Source organism: Phocoena phocoena, chromosome 1 (assembly GCF_963924675.1).
Source record: "Phocoena phocoena chromosome 1, mPhoPho1.1, whole genome shotgun sequence".
NCBI classification, from domain to species: Eukaryota; Metazoa; Chordata; class Mammalia; order Artiodactyla; family Phocoenidae; genus Phocoena; species Phocoena phocoena.
Genome location: NC_089219.1, coordinates 103,500,791 through 103,527,840, shown reverse-complemented (window position 1 = coordinate 103,527,840; position 27,050 = coordinate 103,500,791). Strand labels below are relative to the sequence as shown.

The following is a 27,050-nucleotide window of genomic DNA, read 5'->3' as shown; positions in this document are numbered from 1 at the left end:
ACACTCCCCGTGTGTATCGTTTCCTGCTTTCCTTCCAACCTCAGCAAAAGAGCGACCACACACTCTTGTTTATAGTTAGGAAATGAGTCCAGCCAAGGTCTTCCCAGTTTACAAAACAGGAGGCAGCAGCAACAGCAGCAGGGTACTCTGAGATCTGGAGATGTCAGACTCTCGGCCAACCAGGTCTATCCAACCATCCACAGCAGTGACATCACCCTGAGATGGGCTCTTTATGCTTTCTCTCTGCCAAGCCAGAAGCTCCGTGAGGCCTGGGAACGATCCTTAAGCATCTCTGACCCCAGAGCCCAGGTCAGAACTGAGCACACAGTAGGTTCTCTACTGATGCCTGTTGGAAACTGAGTCAAAAATGGCCTGTTTTTCTTCTTTTATTTTTATGGGTTTTCGAAAATGTATTTTGCATTTCCTTAATTACTCCTCTAGCAGGAGTAAGAAGGGTTTTGTTTGTTGTTTTTGAAAAGGCTGGTTCACAGATGACAAAAACTTCTTGCGTATAGACCCCAGGGCTGAATGCTTCCGGGGTATGTGGCAATAGAGGACATAAGAAGAGGCCCAGCCCTAGGGAATCCCTCACCTACAAGGGGATGTCACATCTGAGGGGACCTGAAAGGCAGGTCTAGAGGACCCAAGTCAGACGAGAGGTTTGGGGATGAGCCAGACACGTCCCCAACAGCTGTGGGGAAGGGCAGATCCAGAGATTTAGGAAACACCAAACAAAATGAAGCCAAGGGAGCGGGCTGGGGGCAGCTCCACCCCAAAGCCCCTCTGACCACCAGGCCGGACCTCTCCTGGCACTTAAAAGGACTTAATCTTTCAGTCACAAAATTCTCATAGTATCTTATGCAACCTGCAGCTTCCCAGGGGTCTCGGCATTTGGCACAAAACAAATGCATCCTCCCCAAACCATTAACAGCACCCTACTCCCTCACCCGCCAACGCGAGGCCTCCCAGGAGGAGCAGAAACGTTGTCAGAGAAGAAAAAGGCTCCCGCCCGAGTTCTTTACACCACATTGCCCTGAATAATATATAGTCTAAAACATGCAATTTCCAGAAACTCACCTGTTGGCTGGATCACCACGGTGGCCACATCCACGGCTTTTTCTTGAATTTCTTGCCAGTTACCCTGCTCTCCGATCCACTCGCTGACGATGCACCTGTAGGAACCCTGGTCGGAGGCCAGGGCCCGGGACACGGAGAGGCGGTACCCGTCGCTCCCCACGGTGTCCAGGCGCACGTCCCCGCTGCGGTAGCGCTGCTCGTAGCCGGGGCCGGGCCGCAACCTGCCCTCGTGGGTCAGGGAGAGGATGCTCCGGCGGGCGGGGCCGCGCCACACCTCCCAAAGCAGCGCCAGGTGCGTGTGCAGCGGCGACGCGGTGGAGGCCGAGCAGCGCAGCTCGAAGGGCTCGCCCTCACGCAAGCTGGGGCCCGGGGAGGGCTGCGGGCCGGCGGCCACGCGCAGAGCATCCGGCAGCACTGCAGGGAGAAAGCGGAGCCGTCAGCACACCGCCACCCCAGCCACTGCGCAAGTGCCCAGCACCGTCCGGGGCTTGCGGCACAATTTCCTCCTCCCCTCCCCTGTTCTAAAGCCCAGATGGGCACGGCTGCCCACTGCGCTTCATCTATGATCTCAACTTTCTGACTTGAAAAAAGAGGAGACACTAATAAGACCCCTGGCTAGAACTAGGTGGTGCAAATTCCCTTTTGGGAGCTGTGCCTTGGAGTTCTACTTCTGCCACCTTTAGGCAAGTCACTTTACCCCTCCGTGCCTCGTTTTCCTCAAGTCTAAAAAGGGATGACAACGAGACCTATCTCCGGAAGTTGACTGAGAATTAAACCAGTTATAAGGGAAGGTGCCCAGGACGGTGCTTGGAACTCAGCAATCACAATCAAATAACCAGCCACTACTGTCCAACACTCCTTTGTTAGGACACAGGCTGGAGTAGAGAACCTGGGGGATCTTCTAGGAGTTAAGGCAGTGTAATCCACAAAGCACAAAAGCACAGGAGAGCTTCCTGTGCCTTGAGGCCTGGGGAATGTCTAAGAATGACTAGGGTGAGCAGAGGGTATCTGTAGGGTAGGAACCCATCCAGGAAAACCGACGCCTCAGCTATTTAACTATTAGGACCCACTGGGGAAAAGCTGGGCTCTTCCACAGTCTAGAAAAAAGGGGCCGGAGATCAGGGAAGCGTCGGCGACTGCTCTTGAGGAAGGGAAGCCACACGTGAAGTAACCATCGAGGAGGCCCCTACCAAAGGGCAGGGACAACCTCTCAGGCTTGCCTACGGGCTGGTTGAGAGAATCCCCAAACACCACTGTGCATCATCTCCTTGGGTTTTCCTGCCATCCCACACTCAGAAACGAATTCAGTGTCCTTGAGAAGGGACTACTCTAAATAACGGAAAAAAAACCTGCTACATGTTTAGAAGGACACATCACAAAGACCTATCTCTATTGCAAATGAATAGAATGACCTTCTACTATACACATCAGTCTGTGAGTCCAGCTAACAGGACTCAGTTCCCAAGACCAGTTATCCCTGAGGCCATGGATATATAGTTTGAAGACCCATGAAGCTGAAGGCCAGAGAGACACTAGACCACGCATGGCAGCCACGAGAGGCTCCACTTGGGCAGCCAGCCAGTCTCTTTCACGGCCATCCATCTGCTTTCCTGACCCCAGGAAAGCCTCTCCTTACTCCCGCCTTTCAAAGACTGGAGAACAAACAGAAAGATACTGGGCAGTGGGGGCGGAGGGGTAGGTTCCCCCCCGCTGCCTCCAACTCCTCAAGATGAGAATTACACATGGAGACGAGGGTGCATCTGACCTAGTGGAGGTGCACCGTGTGTGTGATGACTACAAAAGCAATGCATTATTAAAATCGTTTGCTCTTGCCCATTTACTAATTAGCTGTGTGATTTTAGGCAAGTCATTAACCTACGCTCTTCCATTTCCTCATGTGTAAATTAGGGAAATACCCTGCCCTCTCTTCTTCATTGGGTTGAGAATTGAATGTGTGAGTTAATCAAACGGGACTTGGAAAATGAAAAAACAAACGAACCCAAACATTCCAGATACATAAGGTGTGATTACTTGCACAGCCAGGCCAATAAGGTTGCAGTGACCACATCGTTCTTTCTCCACATATGACCCCTACAACTTCTAAATCATGAAGGGTACAAAGAAAGACATGAGCTTGTAAGTATCTGTTAGCCATAAACCTGAACACCAGTGTCATCATGACCGTCACCTTCTCATCCCTAACCTGACTGTTTTACTATGGCATTGCTCTGAGGCTTTACATGTCCTAACTCACCTTGACCTTTACGGAAGGTTTTCCAGAGGAGGAAGCTGAGGCATGGGACATGCCCACGGTCACAGAGCTGACAAGTGGGAGAGCGAGCCACGGGACTTACTGAGCGCAGGCAACCTGGCTCACAGCTGGAGTCGCCATCACATACCACTCTGCCTCAACTCACCAGCCACGGGAGGGCTCACAATCATAACGGAGTGAAGAGAAAGGGCCCTCAGAGGGCACCTGGCCCATCCTCTGCCTTTAATCAGGTAAGACATTATTCCTCCATCGGACAGAGGTGGGAGCAGACACCCAGAGGACTTCAGTTTCTGGCACAGTCCCGCACAGCTGAGTGGCAAAGGAAAGTCCGGTCCCCCAGCGCAGCGACGCCCCCCGTGAGGATGTACCTTTAACTTGCACTGTATCCTCATAGTTGCCCTGGACGGTGGCGTCCGTGCTGGGGGTGGAACACTTGTAGTGGCCTTGGTCTGAGGGCTGGACGTTCTTTATGTGCAGTTCCACGGCGTCGTTGGCCGTCCGCCACAGCACGATGTCACCCCTCTGCAGGCGCTCACGGTACAGCTGGGCGGGGAAGCCCACCTCCCAGGTGCTGGCGAGCTCCACGAAGCTGCTGCCCGAGGCCAAGAAGCTCCAGTCAAAGTTCTGCTCGCTGGGGCCGTCGTAGTCGCTGACGTTGCAGGGGATGACCAGTTCAGTGCCCACCACCCGCACCAGACTCCCCGCGGGGACCCTCACCACACGCCCTCGACAAAGAGCTGCAACAACAAGAGGTGAAAGGCAGGGCTTGAATCCAATAAGGTCTTCCCAGTATAAATGTGGTAAAACTGTGGGCGCTCCGGCTCCCAGGCACATGGTGGACACGTGACATCGACCAGCTGGGGAAATGTGACACTGACCGGCGTGCTGCCAGTGTCTGTGCAGAAGAAGGCTGAGCCCACCCCAAGGACCCCAAGCCAGGAATACCCCCCTGCGGTGAGTACCTCTCATGCAACAGTCTCCTAGGATATCCAGGGAGGAAGAGAAGCACTAAAAGTAGGCTAACCACGAGCTTGAATAGCTTTCTCCCTCCTGGTACTATTTAACCTACTGTGATCACTCAACATGAGGCAGAAATACTTTAGGTTTTGTGTGAAAGAAAAGGACACAGCTAATCAAGTATTTACATTTCTTCCCACCCAATGTCAACATTCTTCCCTAGAGACCACCCCCTGGGGGCTCCTGAGACCTGATTTACAATGATGGCTGCCAATTTTTAAATCCTAGAGCAGCCTGCTGATAAAATGATTTAACCCTGGTTATCTGACATTGCCTATAAATTAATTTTAAAATATGACGACTCTACCAAGTATTAATTTTCTATTTTCTGGCTCATTTCCTTCTCTCTACTCTTCACCCTGATCTAAATTCAGAAAGAGGACAGAGAAGCACAAAGGGAGACAATGCCTGCTCTGGCTGGTCGCTGGGCATTGGTAGGAATGCAGCGGCTTACTGGGGATGAGAGGCCTGGTGGACAAAGCCAAGAGTTCACTGGCATTCCCTGCCCCAAGTGCAGACCTCACAGGCCTCTGGGATGGCCCTTAGGGACCGTCACCTGTGTGTCCTTTAAGATTGCTTCTTTGGGGGTGGGATAGGGAGGGTGGGAGAGAAGGAGATGCAAGAGGGAAGAGATATGGGAACATATGTATATGTATAACTGATTCACTTTGTTATGAAGCAGAAACTAACACACCATTGTAAAGCAATTATACTCCAATAAAGATGTAAAAAAAAAAAAGATTGCTTCTTTGCAATGAACTTCAGCACATTTTTTTGCAGTGCATTTATACCTGTGTTAGCATTTCAATTCAGACCAAATGAACTTGCACGGCTCTTTCCTGATGTTCTATGAATAGGTATAGCATTAAGAGATACAGGAGAGGGCTTCCCTGGTGGCGCAGTGGTTGAGAGTCCACCTGCCGATGCAGGGGACACGGGTTCGTGCCCCGGTCCGGGAAAATCCCACATGCAGAGGAGTGGCTAGGCCCGTGAGCCATGGCCACTGAGCCTGCGTGTCCGGAGCCTGTGCTCCGCAACAGGAGAGGCCACAACAGTGAGAAGCCCGTGTACCGCAAAAAAAAAAAGAGATACAGGAGAAAGCATGGGCTCTGAAATCAAGGAGACAAGTTTAAACTGAGAGACCTCTCTTAGCTTTGGCTTCCTCCACTATAAAATGAGGAAAGAAGGCTTCACTGAGTTGATGAAATAAAATGGCTAGCTGAGACTCTGCCATGTAGTAAGAGCTCCATAAAATGGAACTTCTATTATTTATTTTCAGTTCTGTGTTTCTGTCATTTGTTATGGGTTGAATTGTGTCTCCCTACCACCACCCCCCACATTCATATGCTGAAGTCCTAGCCCCCAGCACCTCAGAATGTGATCTTATTTGGGAATAGGGTTGTTGCAGATGTAATTAGCTAAACCGTAATGAGGTCATACTGGAGTAGGGTGGGCCCCTAATCCAACGACCAGTATCCTTAAAAGGGGGGAAATTTGGACAGAGACAAGCACTCAGGGAGAGTGCCATGTGAATATCAAGGCAGAGATTGGGATGATATGTCTATGATCTAAGGAATGCCCTGCACCCCCAGTCCCAGGAATGCACACTGGGGCTGAAACAAGGTCAGAGTCCTCCTTGCTCATTTTTGCTGAAGCTGCTCAGGAAGACACTTTCACCTACTTTGGAATCAGGGTACTACAGAGCTGCTTTGCTCTGAAGCTGCATGTGGGCAGCCCTCCTGACCAGGTGAGGAAGCCATCTACAGCAGAAGAGACCCAGGTCAACAGTGGGACCAAAGAGGCACAGAGAGTGTGCCCTCGTGACTAGATGGCATCATCTGAGCCACTAGATCTGCCATACCTTCTAAATCATTCCACATGCACACACACATACACACAAACACATACACACACGTGCACGCACACACACATACACACACACGTCTTCCCCTGGACATTTCAATTCCTTGCAATTCCACTCACACCCACTTATATTCCTTAGGCTAATTTCTGTCACTGGAAACTCAGGGCACTGAAATAATACCCAGCAAGCAGTGAGGTCATCATCACCACATTTCACAAAGGAAACAGGCCATCCTTTTTACATTTAATTTCAGAGATGACTGGATAATTCTGACTCTCCCAGAGAGACACTTCAGAAGGAAGCTTCAGGACTTCCCTGGTGGTGCAGTGGATAAGACTCCACGCTCCCAATGCAGGGGGCCAGGGTTCGATCCCTGGCCGGGGAACTAGATCCTACATGCATGCCGCAACTAAGAGTTCACATGATGCAACTAAGGAGCCCGTGTGCTGCAACTAAGACCTGGTGCAACCTAATAAATAAATAAATATTTTTTAAAAAAAAAAAAAGAAGAAGAAGGAAGCTTCATGGTGGAGACCCGTAAGAGGGAACACAGCCTAACGCTTATCCTCCTTGAGCCCAGTTTCCATATGTGAAATGGAGACACACCCTTAGGGCTGTGTAAGGATTAATTGAGCCACAGAGCACTCACAACAGTGCCCTGCACGCAGTAAGGGTCTGCGGTTACCTGCTTTGCAGGCCGCCTCTAGAATAAACCTGATCACAATCATTCACTTTGCTTCCTTGACAGGTTTACAAAGGAATTTCCTAACATGTAAACCTTTGCAATTTCTAGCCCTTGTCAAGAAGTTCACCAGGGTTAACAACCGGCTCAACAGGGCCCTTCGGCATGAGGCTACATTCCTTGTAAGGTGTCTGTCTTTATTCTTAGTGAGTGGAGCTCAGCAAACTGAGCCAGCTGCTTGTGTCAGCTCTCCAGTCCTGCTTCCACAGTCACCCAAGTCATCTTTTTAACGCACAAATCATATGTCACTTCACTGGTCAGAAGTATCTCATGGTTCCTCATCACCTACAGGATACACTCTATCTTCCAGACCCCCCACTGCGATGCCCCTGGTTCATGCCACCTTCCGTCTCACCTGAATTATTGCAACAGCCTCCCAACTGGCTGCCTGCCTTCCCTCTGCTCTTGCCCTCCACTCTCAACACAGCCAAGCCATCTTTTAAAAACTTAAGTGTATTACATCCTTACTCTGCTCAAAGCTTTCCAATCACTCCCCATGTCACTCAGATAAAAGCCAAGTCCTCACAGAGGCCACCAAGACCTCACAGGACCTGGCCCTCTTTTCTTCTCCAAGCTCCTCCCTCCACTGCACTCCAGCCATGCTTTCCTCCTAAGACTCTCGAGCAGACAGACCTATTCCAACCTAGGGCTTCTGCACATTTTTCTCGGTCCGGAGCACTCTCAGACGTAAACCCCACTCCATCACCAGCTTCACATTTCATTCTAGTGTCGCCTTATTAGTGAGGCCTTTCTTGACCACTTAAAATTGTACACACCCACCCTCATTCTTGCCAAAATTTCTTCTTATCACTAATATTCTTTATGTGTATCCATATACTTTTGCTATTATTTATTATCTGCCTTCTCCCACCAGGATGCAAGGTCTAAATGAGCAGTGATTTTTATCTGTTTTGTTCACTGAGGAATGCCAGTGCCTAGAACTGGGCCTGGTACATAGTAGTTGTTCAATAAATACTTGCTAAATAAATGAACGAATAGAAGACACACAAGATCCTTCATAGTCTTACCATTCCAGCTTCATCAGCTACCATTCTCCCAGCCCTTAGTCCTTAGACTTCAACAAAACAAATGGCCCTTCAGTCTCTGGAAATGCCATGCTCTCTTGGGCCTCACAGCCTCTGCTTCTGTGCTTCCTTCATCTGGAATGCCCTCCCAGCAATCTCTCAGCCTCTTGCAAGAAGCAGCTCCAGCACCACCTCCTGTGGGAAGGCTTCCCCATCTCCCCTGGGGTCACTTAGGCACTCCTGCCTCAACTCAACCTGCAGAAGTACCTTCGACTCAGGCTATGTCACAGTGCCGCTGGAAAAAGCCAAGCAGATAGGAACAGATGCTTGAAAGATCAAATGCTAATCTAAAAAATATATAAACCCGAGCAGTGTCGTACATGCAGAACTGGGATGTCCCCTCATCTGTGCAAAGCAAGATTTTGAAGTTTAGTTAACAGAATTTCAATTTGCTACCAGCAGTCTGCTATTTAGCACATATTTCCTTTAATATTGTTAAATAACAGCTAATAATATTTAAAAAATAAATACAACTTGTAAAACATAGAGCATATGGCTCTTTCCAAATCAAAAAGAATATCTGCAAAGCCACACATTACCAATTTCAGTTGAAACCTCTTGTAACAGTTGACTAAGGGGAAAAAAACAAAAATTTCCTCTGGTTTTCCAAATTCTACCAGTATTTCAAATGAAGAGTCCCAAACACTTTGGCACCTGGACTGTGTTAGGTTAGCTTTCTATAAAAATGTCTTTACTAAGAAACAATTTAAATTTGTTTTCAGGGGTCAATATAAGAAACCATTATATGAAAAGCATTTCTTTATTAGTTTTAAAAGGACTACTGAGGCCACTATTGTGTTGTTCGATGACGCAAGAATCCATATGATAAAAGTCTCTTAAAATTTAGTACCAGAAAAAAAATACCAGTTGATGGACCATTGTGTGTTCTTTCCCCAGCAAACAAGAACTATATAGGCGTCTCTCACCACTCAGGTCAGTAACCACAACTCAAGTACCTTTGATACTCAACACAAATTACGGTACCTTAATAGCTACATTTTGTCCAGTATATTAAGGCTCTGATGCTAAACCTCTCTCTCATAATCCCAATTACTAAGTGGCCCAGCACCACATCACCGTGCCCTGGTGATGCCCAGACCCTCTTAGATAGGTCTCAGAACCCTGCACTGCTTCCTAATTCCTGTTTTTAAAATTTCTGCCTAAACCTACCAAAACAAAATAAAACAAAGAACACACAAACAACCCTGAATACAATTGTTACTGCTTCATCATCTCTTTTACCCGTATTCCAACTTCCAAGTCCTGTTTTCCCCGACATATATAAAATTCATGTGTCCTTTTGTACCTTAGCTTCAAGGAAGTCTAGTACGAAATATGATGGTGAAATATGGAAACCATTCACAATCTAAATTTCTAATAATTGTCTCTCTCCTCTATCTCTACACCTTCCTGTGCCTTCTCTGTCACCCTTGTACTTTTGATTTCTTTACCCTTAGTTTAAGGTTTATTGCATGTATGTGTGTATTTCACTGTAAATTGCCTCAGATATGTTTTTTGGGAGGAGGGGAGATAAGTGAGGTATAAATTTCAAAAGACTAATAATGGAGATGAGACACTTTCTGCTATGATGGACTAGCTTGTATCAGATCAACTCCCTGCCCCCTGCCCCCACCCCAGAACAACTACAAAAGATGGACAAAACACAAGAAACAGATCATTGAATGCACTGGTGATCAATCCAGGTATCCGGGACTAAGGGGCCAAGATCACAGAAACACCCCAAGGTGGGCCTGACAACATGCACAGCTTTTTCTCTTCAAATATTTGCCAATTTTAAGTTGTACAGTAAAAGGTAGTAGTTCAGAACTGCCAATGCCTCATGGGGCCAAGAAGACAGCAACTGAAGTTCAGGGCCGTTAAGAAAGTCATAGTCTAAAACAAGCAAACAAACACAAAAAGAAAGTCATAGTCTGAGGTGGGGGGAGTTGGTGGGGGAAGATTGGTAAGTGTCCGAGAAGTTAAACAGAAAATAAATATTAAGAGGCTAAGAGGTTAAGTAAGTTTTTCGACCATCTCACAGTACTGGGGAAACAAAAATTGGAATTCCGAGTTTACAAAAGACGGCGGACTATAGTAAACACCCCAGACTGAATTACAGCCCTGGAAAGGGCTATGCCTTTGGAGTAAGAGCAAAGCTGAAGAAACAACCAGCTCTCAAGAATACTGAAATCTTGTCTCAAAACATCTCAATTCCTCACTGGATTACAGTGAGCTTCTCTTACTGTATTAGCCTGCTAGAAAGAAAAATAAAAAAATAAAACGTAAATCTCCTTGTGAAGAAGATAACATCACACAGAGCCTCTACAATTTTTCAATATTCAATCAAAACCTACCAGACATTCCGTACAACAGCACCAAATGACTGAAAACAAAAGACAACAAACCAGACAATAGAAACAGATGCACAGGGATCCAGATATTGGTGTTATCAGACGTGGACTTTAAAATAACTATGATTAATTTATTAAAGAAATAGACAACAGGATTTCACTTCTTAACTTTATTAAAATAATCAGATTAAAATCCTAGAACTAAAAAAAAAAAAATCTAAAATTAAGAACTCAATAAATGGGTTTGATATCAGATTAGATGCAACATTAGTCAGTATAAGATATCCAAACTGAAGCACAGGGTGTAAAAAACATGAAAAATGCAGAAAAGAGTCTAAGAGACACATGAGAGACAGTAAAAAGGTCAAACACGTGTAACAGAGTCCCAGGATGAGAAGGAATATGATAGAATTAGAATTAATTTCTGAAGATATAATGGTTAAGGTATTTCTTAAACCGACAAAAGACATCATGCCACAGATTCAATAAGTACTATATACCTAAAGCAGCACAAATACAAAGAAAACCACACCTAGGTACATCATTGTAAAACTGCTGAAAGGCACGGAAGGGAGCAACAATTCAATGATACCTGACTTTCAATAGAAACAATGCTCTTAAGACAATGGAATGACATCTTTTTTTTTTTAATATTTATTTTATTTATTTATTTACTTGGTTGTACCGGGTCTTAGTTGCAGCAGGTGGGCTCCTCAGTTGAGGCATGCAGGCTCCTTAGTTGTGGCACGCGAACTCTTAGTTGCGGCATGCACGTGGGATCTAGTTCCCTGACCAGGGATCAAACCCGGGCCCCCTGCACTGGGAGCGGGGAGTCTTAACCACTGCACCACCAGGGAAGTCCCTGGAATGACAACTTTAAAGCGATGAAAGAAAGTAACTACCAACAGAGAATTCTACACAGAAAAGATATCGTTAACAAAGGAAGGCAAAATCAATATGCTTTCAATCAACTCTCAACCAGGGAAAGAGAATTAATAAAAAGAAATGCTAATGAAATACCAAAATGATATACTAAAGGGAGTTCTTCAAATAGGAGGAAGATGACCCCAGATGGAATCATGGAAATGTAGGAAGGCATAAAGAGCAACAGAAAGGGTAACTGTGTGGGTAAATCTACTGAATGGTGACTATGTAATACAATATTAGTAATGTCTTCTGGAATTTAAAACATATGCATAATTAAAACATATGACAACAACAGCACAAAAAAGCAAGGGAAAGAGTGAAATAAGTGGAGCCTAAATGTTTTCTAAGGTCTTGCATTTGATAAAAGGATCATCAGTAGACACTAATAAGTCGACAATGTATGTTCTAAGCTCTAGAATAACCATAAAAATGAAAGAGTGGATAACAAACTAATGAGAGGGGGATAATAAAAAATACTTGATTAATCAAAGAATCTGTAATTTCAGCTAAAATCATATAAGCTTTTCTCAAGTATTTACTTTGTAATGTGTTCACTTTGATTCATCATCAAACTTCTCTCCACAACGCTAGGATAGAGTTAAGAGGAGGAATAATAACATACTGCACCTCTCTTATATGCCAGACCACCCCTATCACAGAACCAAGGAAACTGAGACTCAGAGAAGTTAAATAACTTGCTGAAGGTCATAAGAGCTATGAAGTGAGGGACTCAACCCAGGTTTATCTGGCCCATGCACTGCACTGTCAAGGCAAAGATGGGCTGGGCTGGTTTTGTCTTCAACTGCATTGTTGATACTACCATATTCTGTTGATTTTGTCTTTGCTCTGAGTAGGAAGAAGCAACGGCTTGAAATTCCCTATAAAATACTTCCAATTCTCCACGGGCAATGTGAACCAGATAGGTAACAAAGTAACCAAAATGAGTTACTAAGGGAAGAAATATACATTCTTGGCATGAACTAGAGGAGAGAAATCCCGTTTTTAGAGAAACGGGATTGTTAAAAATAACTTCCAGTTTCTTCAAAATTTTTTTTCTGATAGACTGCCTTCATTATTTTAAGTGATACTAACTCTACATCTCACACTTTCATGTTCAAAAAAGGTGAAGAGAACTTCATTCTAAAAACATATGGGAAGGACTTTTGGAAGCCCACCACTTTTCAGCGGTGCAGATAATTTACATGCAAGAGGTAATTGTTTCCAGATTCCTATTTGCCTACCTCTGAAGTACTCCAGAAAATAATTAAATGCCTTCAACTTTCTTCCATCATGTAGAATGGACGGAGATAGGCAAGAAAAGTCGGGCAAGTTTTTCAGTGCAATTATTCCTGCAATGTTTATTTCAACAAGCACTATTGGCAACCATGAGGAATCATTAAGAGAGACAAGCTAATGAAGATGAGACTGTATTTATCCACCCTCTTCCACCCCCTTATGATATCCATGGGAAATAGATTTTATTTCCTGGGTTATCATCAATATTACTCTAAATCAAGGCCTGTAGAGTACAGCAGATCTGCAAAGGATTTTTGCAATTGTTCCTATTATTGCTCAAATTTTATCACCTCACCGCGCTGCCTAGAAGCAAATAATCTGATTTTACAAACGGAGCCATTTGTAAGATAAGTATTGTAAGTTACTGAATCCAGTAGAACAGGTAGAACGGAAATACCGAAACCAAAGAGCTTGTGGTATTTCACTCTGCCTTGTAAAATGACAGCTAAATCCCCCTTCTCCAGTCCTTACAAGGCCTTTAAGAGAGACCAGGGGCCTATGGATTTCTATACGAAGTTCCCAGTCCACACGTGATTTAGAAGTGAATACACAAGAAGGTTAAACCTGTAAACTCTCACAGAGCCTTTATTGCAGTATCTGACTTAACGAATGCAAAACCTTTGTCTCTGCTGGACTGCCACTGAGAGGTCTGGCAGGAAGGGATCATGCCAGCTTTCATCTAGACAGTCCCTAAGTGATGAAAATGCAGCAATGTACACATTAAACAAGTTACAGCCAGCGGAGAATGTGTAATGAAGTCACATATGGCAGTACTTCAAAATCCCATCCAAACGCCAATAAGGTTCTACTAGAGCGGGCCTTAGAATCATTTTTTTAAAAAAGGTTCAGCTAAGACCTCAGAGAGATAAACTAGACAAATGCAGTATGACTCATTTAACAAACAACTACTGAGTAAGAAGCCCTCGTGCTGGATGATATGTGAGAGAGGAAGGTAAATCAGCCTTGGACCTTCTTTTAAGGGACTTATGGCATGTTGAGTAATAAGGGGCACGTGAAAACTCTAACAGGAGGAAAGATATAGTAGCCAAAAAGAGGTACTAGCAAGTGCTGTGGGGTTCCTCAGAAAGTGAGGGTGCGTCCCTCCAAAGGGATTAGTGAAAAGCTTCATGCAGTGTCAACATTTAAATTGGGCCTTTGAAAAATGGCTGGGGAGTAGGGGTTGTGCAGGGGACACTGCGAGGAAGATGATCAGAGTTAGTTAAACGGAGGAGCATAAGCAAAGGCCTAGGCGGGGACATGTGGGGAGTGGTGAAGAGTAGGGCGAGCGGAGCAGTGTAGTTAAGAGCAGGCTGGAGTGGACACACACACGCATGGTCAGTCGGGAGCCCTCTACGAGATGATGGGGCCGGGGGTTGGGGGAAAGGTTGGTACAAGAATCAAAAGAAGAGCAAGGGCAGGGAGTCCCTGGTGGCGCAGTGGTTGAGAGTCCGCCTGCCGATGCAGGGGACTTGGGTTCGTGTCCCGGTCTGGGAAGATCCCACATGCCTCGGAGCTGCTGGGCCCGTGAGCCACGGCCGCTAGGCCTGCGCGTCCGGCGCCTGTGCTCTGCAACGGGAGAGGCCACAACAGTGAGAGGCCCACGTACGGCAAAAAAAAAAGAAAAAAAAGAGCAAGGGCAGGAACGGAAAGGCAGCAGCTCTAAGAGCCATGCTGGAAGAAGAATCCATTGATAGACCCGAGATGAGAGACATGCCAAGGGAAGCTGAGCGCTGCCAAGGAAACACAGAGGAGAAAAGTAGTCAGTGAGATTCAGACAAGCTGAAAGGTCCGCCAGGTATGGAAACCCCCCAGTCCAAAGCTATCTGAGCCCCAGATAAATGTGGAGTCACATGCTTGGAGAGGAGATCTGGTGAAGATATGGGAGATGTGGAGGTCCATGGGGTCAGCGGGGGACAGAGTACAGAGAAGAGGGAAAGGGACAAAATCATAGTGAGCTCCTATTATTGAAGACACAAGCAGAAGAAAAAAGGCAAAAAGGAATAGTAGCCAGTTAGGAAGAAAATCAGAAACGGCTTATGTCCTAGCAGCCAAGGGATGCAAGAATTCCAAGAAGGAAAGGCTGGAGTGATACCTACTGTTTTACTTAAGGACATACCCATCTACTTGCTCCTGGGAGGCTGCGAGCTCCTGAGGCAAGACGTGGTTCCTATACTATCTGCATCCTGCACAATATCTAGAGTAGAATCCTATTATGCTTCAGTTTGGAAAAAATGAGCAACCATGTCAAACCTGCAGAAAAGTCAAGGCAGACAGGTGCTGTGAAAAGACTTCTGCACTGATGACCACGCAACCACTGGTAACCTCCACAGAAGCGCATTTGCAGTAATGTGGTATGGGACTTGGAGAGTAATAGCCAGGAAAAAGGAATAATCAAGATGTAAGTAAGAGAGCGTACAGCCGTGAAAAGACCCCAAAGCAGGCAAGAGGAGATGAAGGGCACAAGTGGGCAGTTTATCCTGGAAAGTCAGCCAGTTGGTTCCTCTCAGCACCTTCTAGGCACTGCGGACATTCGGCCAAGAGTCCCTGCTCAAAAGAAGCTTGTGTTCCAGTTAAGGGGAGAGTGGGAAAACAAGCCCAGAGCGCTGATAAATGCTATCAAGATAAAATAGGCCAACATGCTGGTGACTGGGGATGGGGGAGGGCTGCTTTTAGCCAGTGTGGTCAGGAAAGGCCCCTCTGAGCAGGTCACCTATGAGTTCAGACCAGAATGAGGAGGAGGCAGGGGTAGAACTCTGGGGTAAGACTGCTTCAGGCAGAGAGACCCGCAAATATAAAAGCACTAAGATGGAGCAAGCCTGGTGTTCAAGGGATAGAAGAAGAGATCAGTGTGACTGGATTATAATGAACGAGGGTGCAGAGGCCTTGGAGTCTGGTTGAAATAGGAAGCACATAAAATTAGGGAATGATAGAGCCTGCTTTATTGTAGAAAGCCCTCTGGTTGCTGTGTGAAAGACGGATTACTGTGGGACCAATTTGGAAGCAAGGACACCAGAATGGAAGAAGTTACGGCAGACCAAGCAAAAGATGATGGACGTTTGGCCTCAGCTTGTAGTGGTGGTGATTCTCAGGAGTAGTCAGATCCAGGATATATTTTGGATATAAAATGAAAAGACACGCTGCCATTTTGAATGTGGAAAGTGAGGAACACAGGAACTGGTATGACACAGGGTCTGGCTTGAGCACCTGGGTGCATAGTGAAGCCACTAACTGAGAGGGGAACGTAACTGACAGGAAGGAATTTGTATCAGGCAAGGCTAGAGTTTTCTTCCAGCCCTTTGAAGTCTGAGGTGCCTGCTGGACATGTGAGTGGGGATACAGTGGAGTAGGCAGTAAATTTATGTGTCTGGCGCCCGGGGAGAGGTCCAAGCAGAGACATTCATTGGGGATTCATCAGCACATAAACGGTATTCAAAGCCACAAGTGGCATGGGATCACATAGGGACAGAGTGTATACATACAAAGGAAAAAAGAGCCAAAGGTGGAGCCCTTACCTTTTTCAGAATTTAGGTTTAAAGGATGGGTAAAAATATAGCAAGGTTTTGAGGCAAAAAGCTTGAGGAACCTTAGGTTGGTCTCCAGTGTCTCAGTGAAGTAGCAGAGAGGGGTTTAGATCCTGGAGATTGTGGACAAGGTTTAGAATAAGAATTAGAAGGAATATAGTGGAAAACCATCACAAAACTAACACAAGGTTCACTGAGGCAGTAAAGACACCCTAACTGGTAGGAAACTCAGGTGGGCAGGTTGTAGGATTTTCCCCAGCAAGATGATAAAGCTCAGACTTAGAGACTATGGTTGGTGTGGGTTACTCAACTACAATATGAGGACTGGCAAAGAAATGCGGCAGAGGGTCCTTAGGATGTTAACAAGCTCACTGCTGGCATGCTGACCACCAGGATGAGAGCCCAGGAAGTGAAAGTGGCTTCGGAAAAAAGGTCAGGGGGATCACAGTGAGGATGAAGAATAAGTTCAACACATACGAGGGAATCTGAAAGGAGGAAGGCAAAGCACTTGTGGTCACACAGGGAAATATCAGAGTTGACAATCAAGAGGTGATAAAAAATTTTTTTAATTTTTAAGAATTTTTCAAAAATTAAAAAAGTAAATAAAATTTTTAAAAATTAAAAATTTAAAAATTTTTAAAAATTAAAAAAATTTTAAAAAGTAAACAAATTAAAAATATAAATAAATAAATATTTTAAAAATAATAATAAAAATTAAAAATATAAAAAATTTAAAAAACTAAAAGAAAAAGGTGAAAGAATTCAGAGTGATGACATGGTCCAGGTGTGGCCATTAAATCTCACAAAGTGTGTTATTTTCTCAGGAGCTAAGATGACCATAGAAGGCGAAGTTCCTGAGTCCTTGCTGACCTGAGCTGGCTGCAGAAACACAAGGAAGGGACAATATGACTAACAGACCATGGGGGTGAAGAAGGGAGGTACAGAGATCTAAACCTTGCTCTCACTTAACATTTACACGACAGTTTCTGGCTCTGGTCTGCAGTCATTCATATCTGCAAATCTTCTTTTAGCCTTCATACCAGGAGAGGAGGGACAGTAAGCATCTGTTTCCCCAGGTCAAACAGGACCTTGGTGATAGAAGGCTTCGCGCTCCATGGGAACTGACAGGCTCTTCAGTCAACACAACTTTCCTTAGCTTTTGCTGCTGAGATAACCATGCCCTCTGGCACTACAGACAGGAAACGCAAGGAAGACAGGAGATGCAACTGAGGAACACAGCTGCAAGTCACTTCTTAAAGACTGGATCATTAACTAAGTGAACTTCTTACCACTGAAGCACTAGATCACCTAACCAGGATGTCGCTCCAGTTCCATGGCCTTTGAGAGATCCCAGGAGGCCAGTCATGCCAAATCCTTAATTCCACATTATGAAATTGTGCAGGTTTGTGTTGAGTCAACATGGCTAAGTTGGAACTACACTTCCTGGAAACCTTCTCCCTGTGCAGTTCTGGGTTAGAGTTGGACAAAAGAGACGTTAAGTGTGTGTGAGATTTGGGAGGTGCAAGGGAAGCAACAGCCATTATGCTCTGGTGGTCGTCAGGGTTCAAGGCAGCAAGAGACAGATGCACAGGTGTTGGTGGGCTCCAGTTTGTTCTAGCTCTTCTTTCTGCTCTGCGTTTCTTCCCAAATGCTATCTTTACTGACCAACTCGGCTCCAAGACCACCAGATGCTTGATTGAAAACTCATAGGTGGTAGCTATAAATAGGCAACTACCCTTACGCAGACTCTTATACCAGACCCCCCCCCCCGCCAAGTCCCGTGTGCCCCACTCGCAGTCCCACTCTGCCTGGCTTCCCGATTCCTCTGCCGGAAACAGCCTGTCCACCCCCACTAGTGCTTCGGGGGGATGACTAGTGGCTTTTCCTTGATCCCTTTTCAGACCTTCATTTCCCCAGCTCCTCCCAAAATTGTGTAGTCTAATTCCTCTACTAAATGGCTTATTCCATAATATTCACAGTGGCTCTGCTCCTCTGATGGAACACTGATACATAAGCCAAGTACGGAGCAGAAAGCTTCGCCCTCAAGGACTCAGTAACTGACAAAACCCACCTTACATTTATAGCATGGCTTTAGAGTTTTCAAATCCTGTTCACATGATTTAATACTCAACCTTGAGAGGATTAAATAAGGAAACTGAGGTTCCGAGAAGTTAGGTGACCAAAGAACAACACAAAGACGCAAAAGCCACTTCGAGCCAATCTGTACCGGTGGGTAACCAAAATAACTCAACAAAACATGAAATGATTCAAACAATTCTCTGTCCAAGGATCAGAGACAGAAAAAGCTGAGGCAAGATCTAGCCACAAGGATTATTTTAGAGTGTTCTATAAAATTAACAGCTGCTAGAGGCCCCAGCACTGCCTAGCACCCCTCACTACTCAGCCATTTTCAATCCTCCCCATGTTTGAACAGGCCAGCAGAGTCTGCCAAGTTCTGTGTGAACACCTGGTCCTCCTTTCAGTCTAGGTTAAGGAGAATGGGAGCTTCACATGAGTTTAAACTTGCATCTGGGCATGAACGCACCTGAGCTGTTAGTAAAATTCTCCCCGACTCCTTCCCTTGAGGAACTTTGTCCTCTTTCCCCCAATTTTACTGTTTTCTATGCCCATTTTCTGCTCTTCCTTTGCCTTGTCCATCCTTTCTCCCCAACAAGGCCTTAAGCCTGCCCTTGATATTTACAGACACACTGCCGGATGCCATGGGTGGTACAGAGGTCTATGCCAGCTTCCCCAGTGAGGCCCAGTGAGGAGTACAGTTTGGTAGTTAGACTTGAACAAAAAAAGACTCTGAGTTCACATGCCCTTTAAGGAACAGACCCTTGACTCCATTGATCCAATATTTCATTCCTTCACTCAGCAGCTCTTTATAGCACACCTACTGGGTGCAGAACCACATCATCAGGTGAGTCGATGAGCCAACACCTAGCCGAGTGTCAAAGTTAAGGACGATGCAACAGCGTGGCAGCCTCATAGAAAAGTGGGGGGAGGGATAACTTAGGAGTCTGCGATTAACAGCTACGAACTACTATATATAAAACAGATAAACAACCGAGTCCTACTGTATAGCACAGGGAACTATAGTCAATATTTTGTAATAACTTATAATAAAGAATGTGAAGAAGTTATATATGTATAACTGAATCACTTTTCTGTACACCAGAAACTAACGCAACACTGTAAATTAACTATACTCCAATAGAAAAAGAAAAAAGAGGGCTTCCCTGGTGGCGCAGTGGTTGAGAGTCCGCCGGCCGATGCAGGGGACACGGGTTCGTGCCCCGGTCCGGGAAGATCCCACATGCCGCGGAGCGGCTGGGCCCGTGAGCCATGGCCGCTGAGCCTGCGCGTCCGGAGCCTGTGCTGTGCAATGGGAGAGGCCACAGCAGTGAGAGGCCCGCGTACCGCAAAAAAAAAAAAAAAAGAAAAGAAAAGCTGGGAGGAGATGAGTCCTGCAACAATGAGAATCTTTTAAAATATTAAGTTAATAAATGACATGAGGGACTTAGGGAAGACAGAACAGAAAAAATAGACATTCACTCAGGACATCAGGCTTAAACTCCTTTAGGTGACATTCCAGGCTCTTCACAATCTTACGACTCTCTCTCCAGCCTCAACCCTTTCCCTCTGAAGCCCCTACGACTTAACCCTCCATTCCAGCCACCAAAAAGTTTTCTTCACACGCAAGCTTTTGTAAACAGGTGTATTTACTCACGCTCTTCCCTCTGCCTGAAACAAATAACCCGTGCTTTCTCTAGCAGACAAAGCCTACCGATGGCTCAGACTTAATGAAGGCCATCTTGTGGAAACCTTTCCTGATCCGCCCCCAGCCCCCGCCTCCAGCCCCAAGCACAGTTCAGAATGTGCCTACTGAGGGTCGACTCGGCATGGACACCGTGACCATCCCAGGCTCATTTGCTCGTCCGCCGCCCTCGTGGGACTGCGAGCTCCATGGCGGGGCAGAGGGCTCGCTGCTCATCACCACATTCCTAGCCCAGCAACATGCTTGCAGATGCAATGGCTGGGATCACTCCTATCTCAATGAACTTCTGCAAACTGGAATTTTAGAGCCAGAACTAATCTTTGGACCATCACCTAAGTGGGTTAACAGGAGTTACTTAAATCTCATTTGTTTCAGAAATTGCCCCTCATGGATGAATTTTCAAAAAAGCTCTTCGATAAGCTCATCACAGAAAGGGAAAAGCATGCAGTCTGAGCAACCATAACGCACAGCATCATCAACCGAGAGACCAGTTCTCAGCACCCCAGGAAGTGATATCATCTCAATATTCCAAACCCCAAATTTTGCCACATCCGTTTTATTATCACTCTTCGGGGCTAAAGAAGCCAACAACTTGGGTGCTTTGGATCCTTACAAAAGTTTCCCAATCCAGACATAGCACTAAAGCCTAAAAAAAAATGCATATACAGGTAGAGGATACAAGTAGTGATACAAACAGGTATGGAGGATTGTGTCAGCTGTCCCACCTTTTCTGCAAGAGCACCTCTGTCTAAACTAGCCCAGAATGCTCTCCCTTTTCATTAAACTTTCAGCATTTTTTTTTTCTAACGATCCTTAGACACTTCTGGGGTTTTTTGTTTTTGTTTTTGTCTGTGCTGTGCAGCCTGCAGTATCTTAGTTCCCCGACCAGGGATCGCACCTGTGCCCCCTGCAGTGGAAGCTGGACCGCCAGGGGATTCCCCTTAGACACTTCTTCGAGCCACCTCTTTTCCTGGGTATATGTCCTGCCTCCACATAGAGACTGGCAGCTACAGGAGTCGGGTCTGTGACTATGTCCTCATATGCCCGGAGCTCGAGACTAAAGCCTGGCACAGGGTAGTTAATAAGGAGTAGTTACGACCCAGGCCAATGGTGAGACAAGGCACATGCTGCAGGCAGCAGCCCCTGCCCCTTCCCGCAGACGTGGCCAGAGCTGGCCACTTAGGAGAACAGCGATGGCAAGAAGGCAGCCCGTGGTTTGGACTAACCCAGCCACCAGGCACGTGAAGCCTGCACTGGAACCGAAGAAGTACGCTTCCCCACGCTGTGAGCCACTGACACGAAGCCCAGGAAGGAGCAGATGCCAGTCGGGGATGGGAGAGGCTGTGACAACCCCATAAAGGGAGGAACGGGTGGAGGGGGTAGAGAGAGAACAGTGAGAACCATGAGTCGTTTGTCTTCCACACGAGCTGCCAAGGAGAAAATCACATGAGGAAGAATGAGGACTTTCTCATCCCTGCCTTTTCACGTGTGGACTCCATTTCTCCTCCCCTACCCCATCCCACCAACCTGTCTTAGAAATGAAGGCACCTGCCATTACTTCGGAAATACTACGGTAGTAACAGAAAAAGATAGTACGCACACAAACGAAAGATAGTGAGGACACACAGATAACCTCTGTCCCCTTTATGACTTAAGGCCCACAATACAGACTTTATATATGTATTTCATACATGCGTTGTATATGTCATATACATTATACATGCACACATGAGATATATAGGCGTTTTCTAAACACATCATTTAATCATTCAATAACTCAAAGTCCTAAGACACTGGGGTAAACAAAAACAGACCTGGCCCTGCTTTCATGGTGATTACAGTCTGGGGTGAGACAGACACTCAACCTAGTAAACAGAGCATTATAAATCGATGGCCATGCTCTGAAAGAATGGGTCCAGCGAGAGCCCAGGACAAAGGAACGGACACAGCTGTGTGCTTACTTTACAGGCAGCCTCCCCCCGGGTCAGAATGCGTGCTCACCTCTCCCAGGAAGTGAGGCTTGAACTGGGCTCCAAAGAATCAAACAAATAGAAGGAACTCCAAGACAATATATAAACACAAGAGGGGCAATGTGTACGCAGATCACATAGCTGTTTCTAAGGGCACGGAGTGAGGGATGCTTGGGAAGACTTCAAGCGGAGTCATCGAAACTTAATTATGGGCTTCTTTACTCTGAGGTCCAAATGGTGTCAATGAACGCACTGGAGAGAACACAGAGCTTGCTTTACCATTGCCATTTCCGTAGGACCAAACGTACCTTGCTGTGGGATAACTCCTGTTAGGCCTGTACAGGGGGGTACAACTGGGCAGTATATACCACCTCGCTGCCTCTGTGACACCCCCAAGCTGTGGTAACAGAAGCACTGTCCCCCGTTCCTTACAAGCCGGGTTCAACACTAAGCTTTCTGGGACTCATATTGATGTTCGGAAAAAACTTGTTTGCGGAATAAACTGTTATTAAAGTGGGACTCTGATGAATAGACCACATGATTGCATAAACCTTGTTTCCACAGAAGAAATTCCCCATCCTTCCTCTAAAACTTATGCGTCTCTTATCCGGGGACAGTCTTTTGAAGAGATGCTCTGATAAACTACCTAAGGGGAACTACATCAGCAATGGTTTTGTGAGCCATTTTCCTCTTAACAAACAACCAAAAATAGGATTATGGCCTGACTTATCACCTTAATTTAGCAGGCTAGCTTCCTGTGGGCCCCAGCAGACCCCGCCAGCCTCACGCATGTGGGTTCTTAGCTTCTCTGTGGGTGCCGACAATGCTGCTGACACCTTTCAGGGTGATTCTGATCCCGTTCTTCCAACCTCCCTGACCCAGAGTTTAATATCCACACTCCCTGAGGTCTCTCTTACTGTTCCAGCTTAAGTCAGCTAATCCCCAAATGGAACACCATCCTGCGCACGCTGATTTACGCCCGCCTCTGAGAAACGGTGCCGCTCATTTTCCTACCTGAAACGCTTTTCCTGCCCTTGGCTCAAACCGCCTTCCAGACCCACGTGCTCCACGGAGCCTCACGATAAAGCAGCTCCCGGCCTGTTTTATCCCTATAATTCTGACAGCTCCATACGCACAGCTATCCCATAGTGCATCCACTTAGATGTTTAAAAAAGCACCAACAATCCATCCTGCTGTTCAGTTGTAACTGGTTCGGTTTCCATTTTGGACTCCATTTCCTAATTCCTTTGTCATCTTTCACAGTGTCAGAAACATGGTAAAGGGTCTCTAAATGCTGCTGAAGTACTAAAAAATAAGGCCACAAGGAAAAGCAGGAACGTCATATATCAATAGCTGGGCAAAATGTATTTATTCGCGACTGTGTTCACTTCGACCAATGTGACCGAGTGCCTGCCACGGTACTATGGTCTTAACTTGGAACATACTGTATGGATTTCCCAATCAAAGATGATGGACTATAATGCCTTCTAATAAATAAGGAAATATATGGATGTGCCAGCCTTCAGAAAATGGAAAAAATGAACAGCTGCGCCAAAAGTGGTTTTGGTTTTGCTTTTTTTAAACTCCTCACTGCAGCATAAGCCAATAGCAGCACACTGGACAGACACCAGATCAGCTAACATTCTGTTCTGAGGACATCCTAGAGGGGCAGTGCATTTATAAAGCACTAAATGCTTTGCCCCCAGAATAGCATATGACAGCAAGCCACCTCAAATGCAGTGGAGAATTCACTCCCAGAGTGTTCTCGATGAGCCCCCAAAAGACCCATGTCCAAGACATGGGTCAAAACCAGCATCCACAGGTGCACCTCAAAGTAGCCAGAGGGCTGGGCAGCAGCCGGCATGCAGTAAGGACTGAGCTCATAACACATAACCAACAGCATGGAGGGTTCCAGGTTTCCTTTTCACTGTTAATGTATCCAACATCACTTGTGCCCTCCCCTTTCGGGCTAAGAGAATGAAAAGGAAGAAAGTCCCCAAATGCTAGAACACATCGCTTAGCCGATTAAGGCTACTGATTGGCAACGTCGGAATTTCAACCCTCCTACTCTACAGGAAGGTGGAAAATCCAAAGTGGTGTCAACGTTTGGACCCAGCTAAAGGTGTCCGTGTCTCTTCTCGCTGTGGTTTGGGGTGTCAGGAAAAGGAGAACCATGGTGCATAACTGTCTACTGGTTCGACATGAGAGCTAAATGGGGAAGAAAACACAAATCACATTGCTGAGGGCTGAAACTTGATTACTCAACCGCAACTTACTTGTGGCTGATATCCTCAACGAAACTTACTTAAAAAAAAAAAAAAAAAAAGGGGCTTCCCTGGTGGCGCAGTGGTTGAGAGTCCGCCTGCCGATGCAGGGGACACGGGTTCGTGCCCTGGTCCGGGAGGATCCCGCATGCCGTGGAGCGGCTGGGCCCGTGAGCCATGGCCGCTGGGCCTGCGCGTCCGCAGCCTGTGCTCCGCAACGGGAGAGGCCACGGCAGTGAGAGGCACGCGTACCGCAAAAAAAAAATCAGTAATAAGGAACAGTCTGCCATCTAGAAACGCTTTATTGGTTTTACTGCTTTTGTGATTTTTCCCAGAGGTCCATCAAAAAATGCAGTTAGTGGTGGGGATACCTCGGTGACCTAGAGCACCGTGAGGAAAGATGCCAGTTTCACCACACAGGATGGGCTAGGAGGAGGAAGTAGTTGCTGCTGCAGTGACAGAACAGCAAACAGCTCCCAGAGCCCTCAGGGGCACCAAAGCCCCGTTGCAGAGAGGTGCCAGGCAGATGAGATAAAAGGTGCAGGCTGCACACAGGAGTGCTGGGCAAGATGGGCGAGGAGCCAGGGCTGGACCAAGCGGCCCATCTGGACCACAGCAGGGATCAGCATGAACTCGAAGAATTCTGGAGATGGAAGGGGGCCTTGGGATCAGCTAGCCCAGCCCCTTACCTTACAGAGGCTAAGAGCTATTCAGCAACTTGTTCAAGGTCACAAAACTAGTGAGTGGAAGATCAAGGGCCAGAATCCCAGCCTCCTGTTTTAAAAGACAAGGACACAAATGTTATCACATCTTAACTAACTGTATCAATCCCTTTCTATGTTTTCCAACATGTGTTTGACTCTGAATATCTGTACTAAGACAGAGAGCAGTATAGTGTATTGTGGTTATGAGCCCAGACTCTGCAACCAGGCCATCTGGGCTTGAACCCAAGCAGCTGGACCACTTGTGTGACTTTGAACAAGTTACTTCACCTCTCTGTGATTCAGTTTTCTCTTCTATCAAATGGAGGTCCTAACAGTACCTACCTCATGGGGTTATGAAGCCTACTAAATGAGTTAATATATAGAAAATGCAGGGCCTGGCACAAAATAAGTGTTACATAAAAGATAGGAAGAAGTTTTTTTTATTTATTATTTATTTTTGGCTGTGCTGGGTCTTCGTCGTTGGGTCTTCATTGCTGTGTGCAGGCTTTCTCTAGCTGCAGCGAGTGGGGTCTACCCTTCATTGCGGTGCCCGGGCTTCTCATTGCCGTGGCTTCTCTTGTTGCGAAGCACAGGCTCTAGGTGCGAGGGCTTCAGCAGTTGTGGCACTCGGGCTGAGTAGTTGTGGCTCGCGGGCTCTAGAGCTCAGCCTCAGTAGCTGTGGTGCACGGGCTTAGTTGCTCTGCGGCATGTGGGATCTTCCCAGACCAGGGATCAAATCCGCGTCCCCTGCATTGGCAGGCGGGCTCTTAACCACTGTGCCACCAGAAAGTCCCAGGAAGGAATTTCTTAAGGAGGAAATAATCCTCATGTTGGCTCCTCCCCGGCCTACCTGCTCCCAACTCCCATTCATCCTAGTCACAGGTTAAGACCTTTTCCCTACAACACCTGGGACTAATGCTTCTAAAACGTCACTGCTTAGTCTCCTAATCCCTTCGGCCAGACCCAGTCAGATGTTAAATTGGCCAAAATGACATGAGAGGTGAAAACTTTGGCTACTACTCACCCAGCCCACTACCCCTCGGATAGGCACTTCCAAGACCCTGGACTCAGAAGTTACCTCTTTTGACCCTCACCTCCTACCTTTCTGGCCCACCCACTCCCTTGTGCCTCTGAATCTGCTTTTTTACCCTCATCCTGTCCTCCAGGCCCTCAAACCTTCTGCGACTCACCAGGCCTTCCAGCCTCTCAGCTGCCTGTCCCACCTGGGCTCCTTGGCCAACTGTCTCCATGATGCTGTCAGAGCTTTCTACAGATACCCGCACCCCTCCTCTCACGGCAATATCACACCATGTCCCTGCCTTGTTCCCCGGATGCTGAACCTGGTGGAAGAAAGTCAGGAAACCAGGCTGAGTGCCTCCACTACAGACCTAAGCTAGCCCCACCCTTCATGGCTAACTGACCGCCTACCACATTCCCACAGAGCCCAGCCCGTCCCACTCTCCTCTAGCTCTGACGCTCTGAACACGGCCTTTGCCTCAGAATTCACCAAGGAAGCCCAGGCCACCACATAACCCATGTGTGAAGCACTCTACCAGACAAGCGTTTCTCAAAATTTAGCACTCGAATCCCCTGGGGATATGGTTAAACCACAGACTCTGATTCAGCAGACTAGACTGGGCCCTGAGATTTTTCCCAGGTGCTGCCGACGATGTTAGTCCCCAGACCCCACTTTGAGTAGCAAAGTTCGAGGGATTTACATACGTGAAGTTCAATGTGTGCATTTTCCTAGACACATTATTTTTAATCTTCATGACAAACCTGCAAGAGAGGTAGCAGTCCCTTTTTACATGTGTAGAAAATGAGATTCCAAGAGGTTAAGAAACCTGTCCAGTTTCACAGTGCTGAAGGGTAGGATTCAAATGGAGGGCTGATTCCAAAGCCTGAGCCCTATTTTTTCTCTCCATATGTGATTTTGAAGAGCAGAAACAGTTTAGAAACACACATGTCATGGTTTATTTGTAATATAAACTACTGAAATCTTAGCTGATGAAGATGGGAGAAAGATGGGTTATAATACTGCCCCGGAGTCCCCGTGCTGGAGATTCCAACTGACAGCTGAAGGCCTCAATGCAGCTGTCAGAAGGTTAATTCCACCAATCAACATGGACGAGGACACCCAGAGGAACATGGGGGAAACTTTCAAAAATTTATACAGAGA

At 46.5% G+C, this 27,050-nt stretch overlaps 1 protein-coding gene across 1 annotated transcript in view; it reads right to left on the bottom strand.

Annotated features, from left to right (window-relative positions):
• The window catches only part of PTGFRN (prostaglandin F2 receptor inhibitor), a 74,203-nt gene extending 48,082 nt beyond the window's left edge, over positions 1-26,121 (bottom strand). Inside the window, exons 1-3 of the mRNA XM_065892901.1 lie at positions 25,986-26,121; positions 3,718-4,086; positions 1,078-1,491 (exon numbers count right to left, since the gene is read on the bottom strand). Of these exons, the coding sequence (XP_065748973.1) occupies positions 1,078-1,491; positions 3,718-4,086; positions 25,986-26,121 (919 nt within the window). The remainder of the gene's footprint in view (positions 1-1,077; positions 1,492-3,717; positions 4,087-25,985) is intronic.
• Positions 26,122-27,050: the final 929 nt, after the last annotated feature.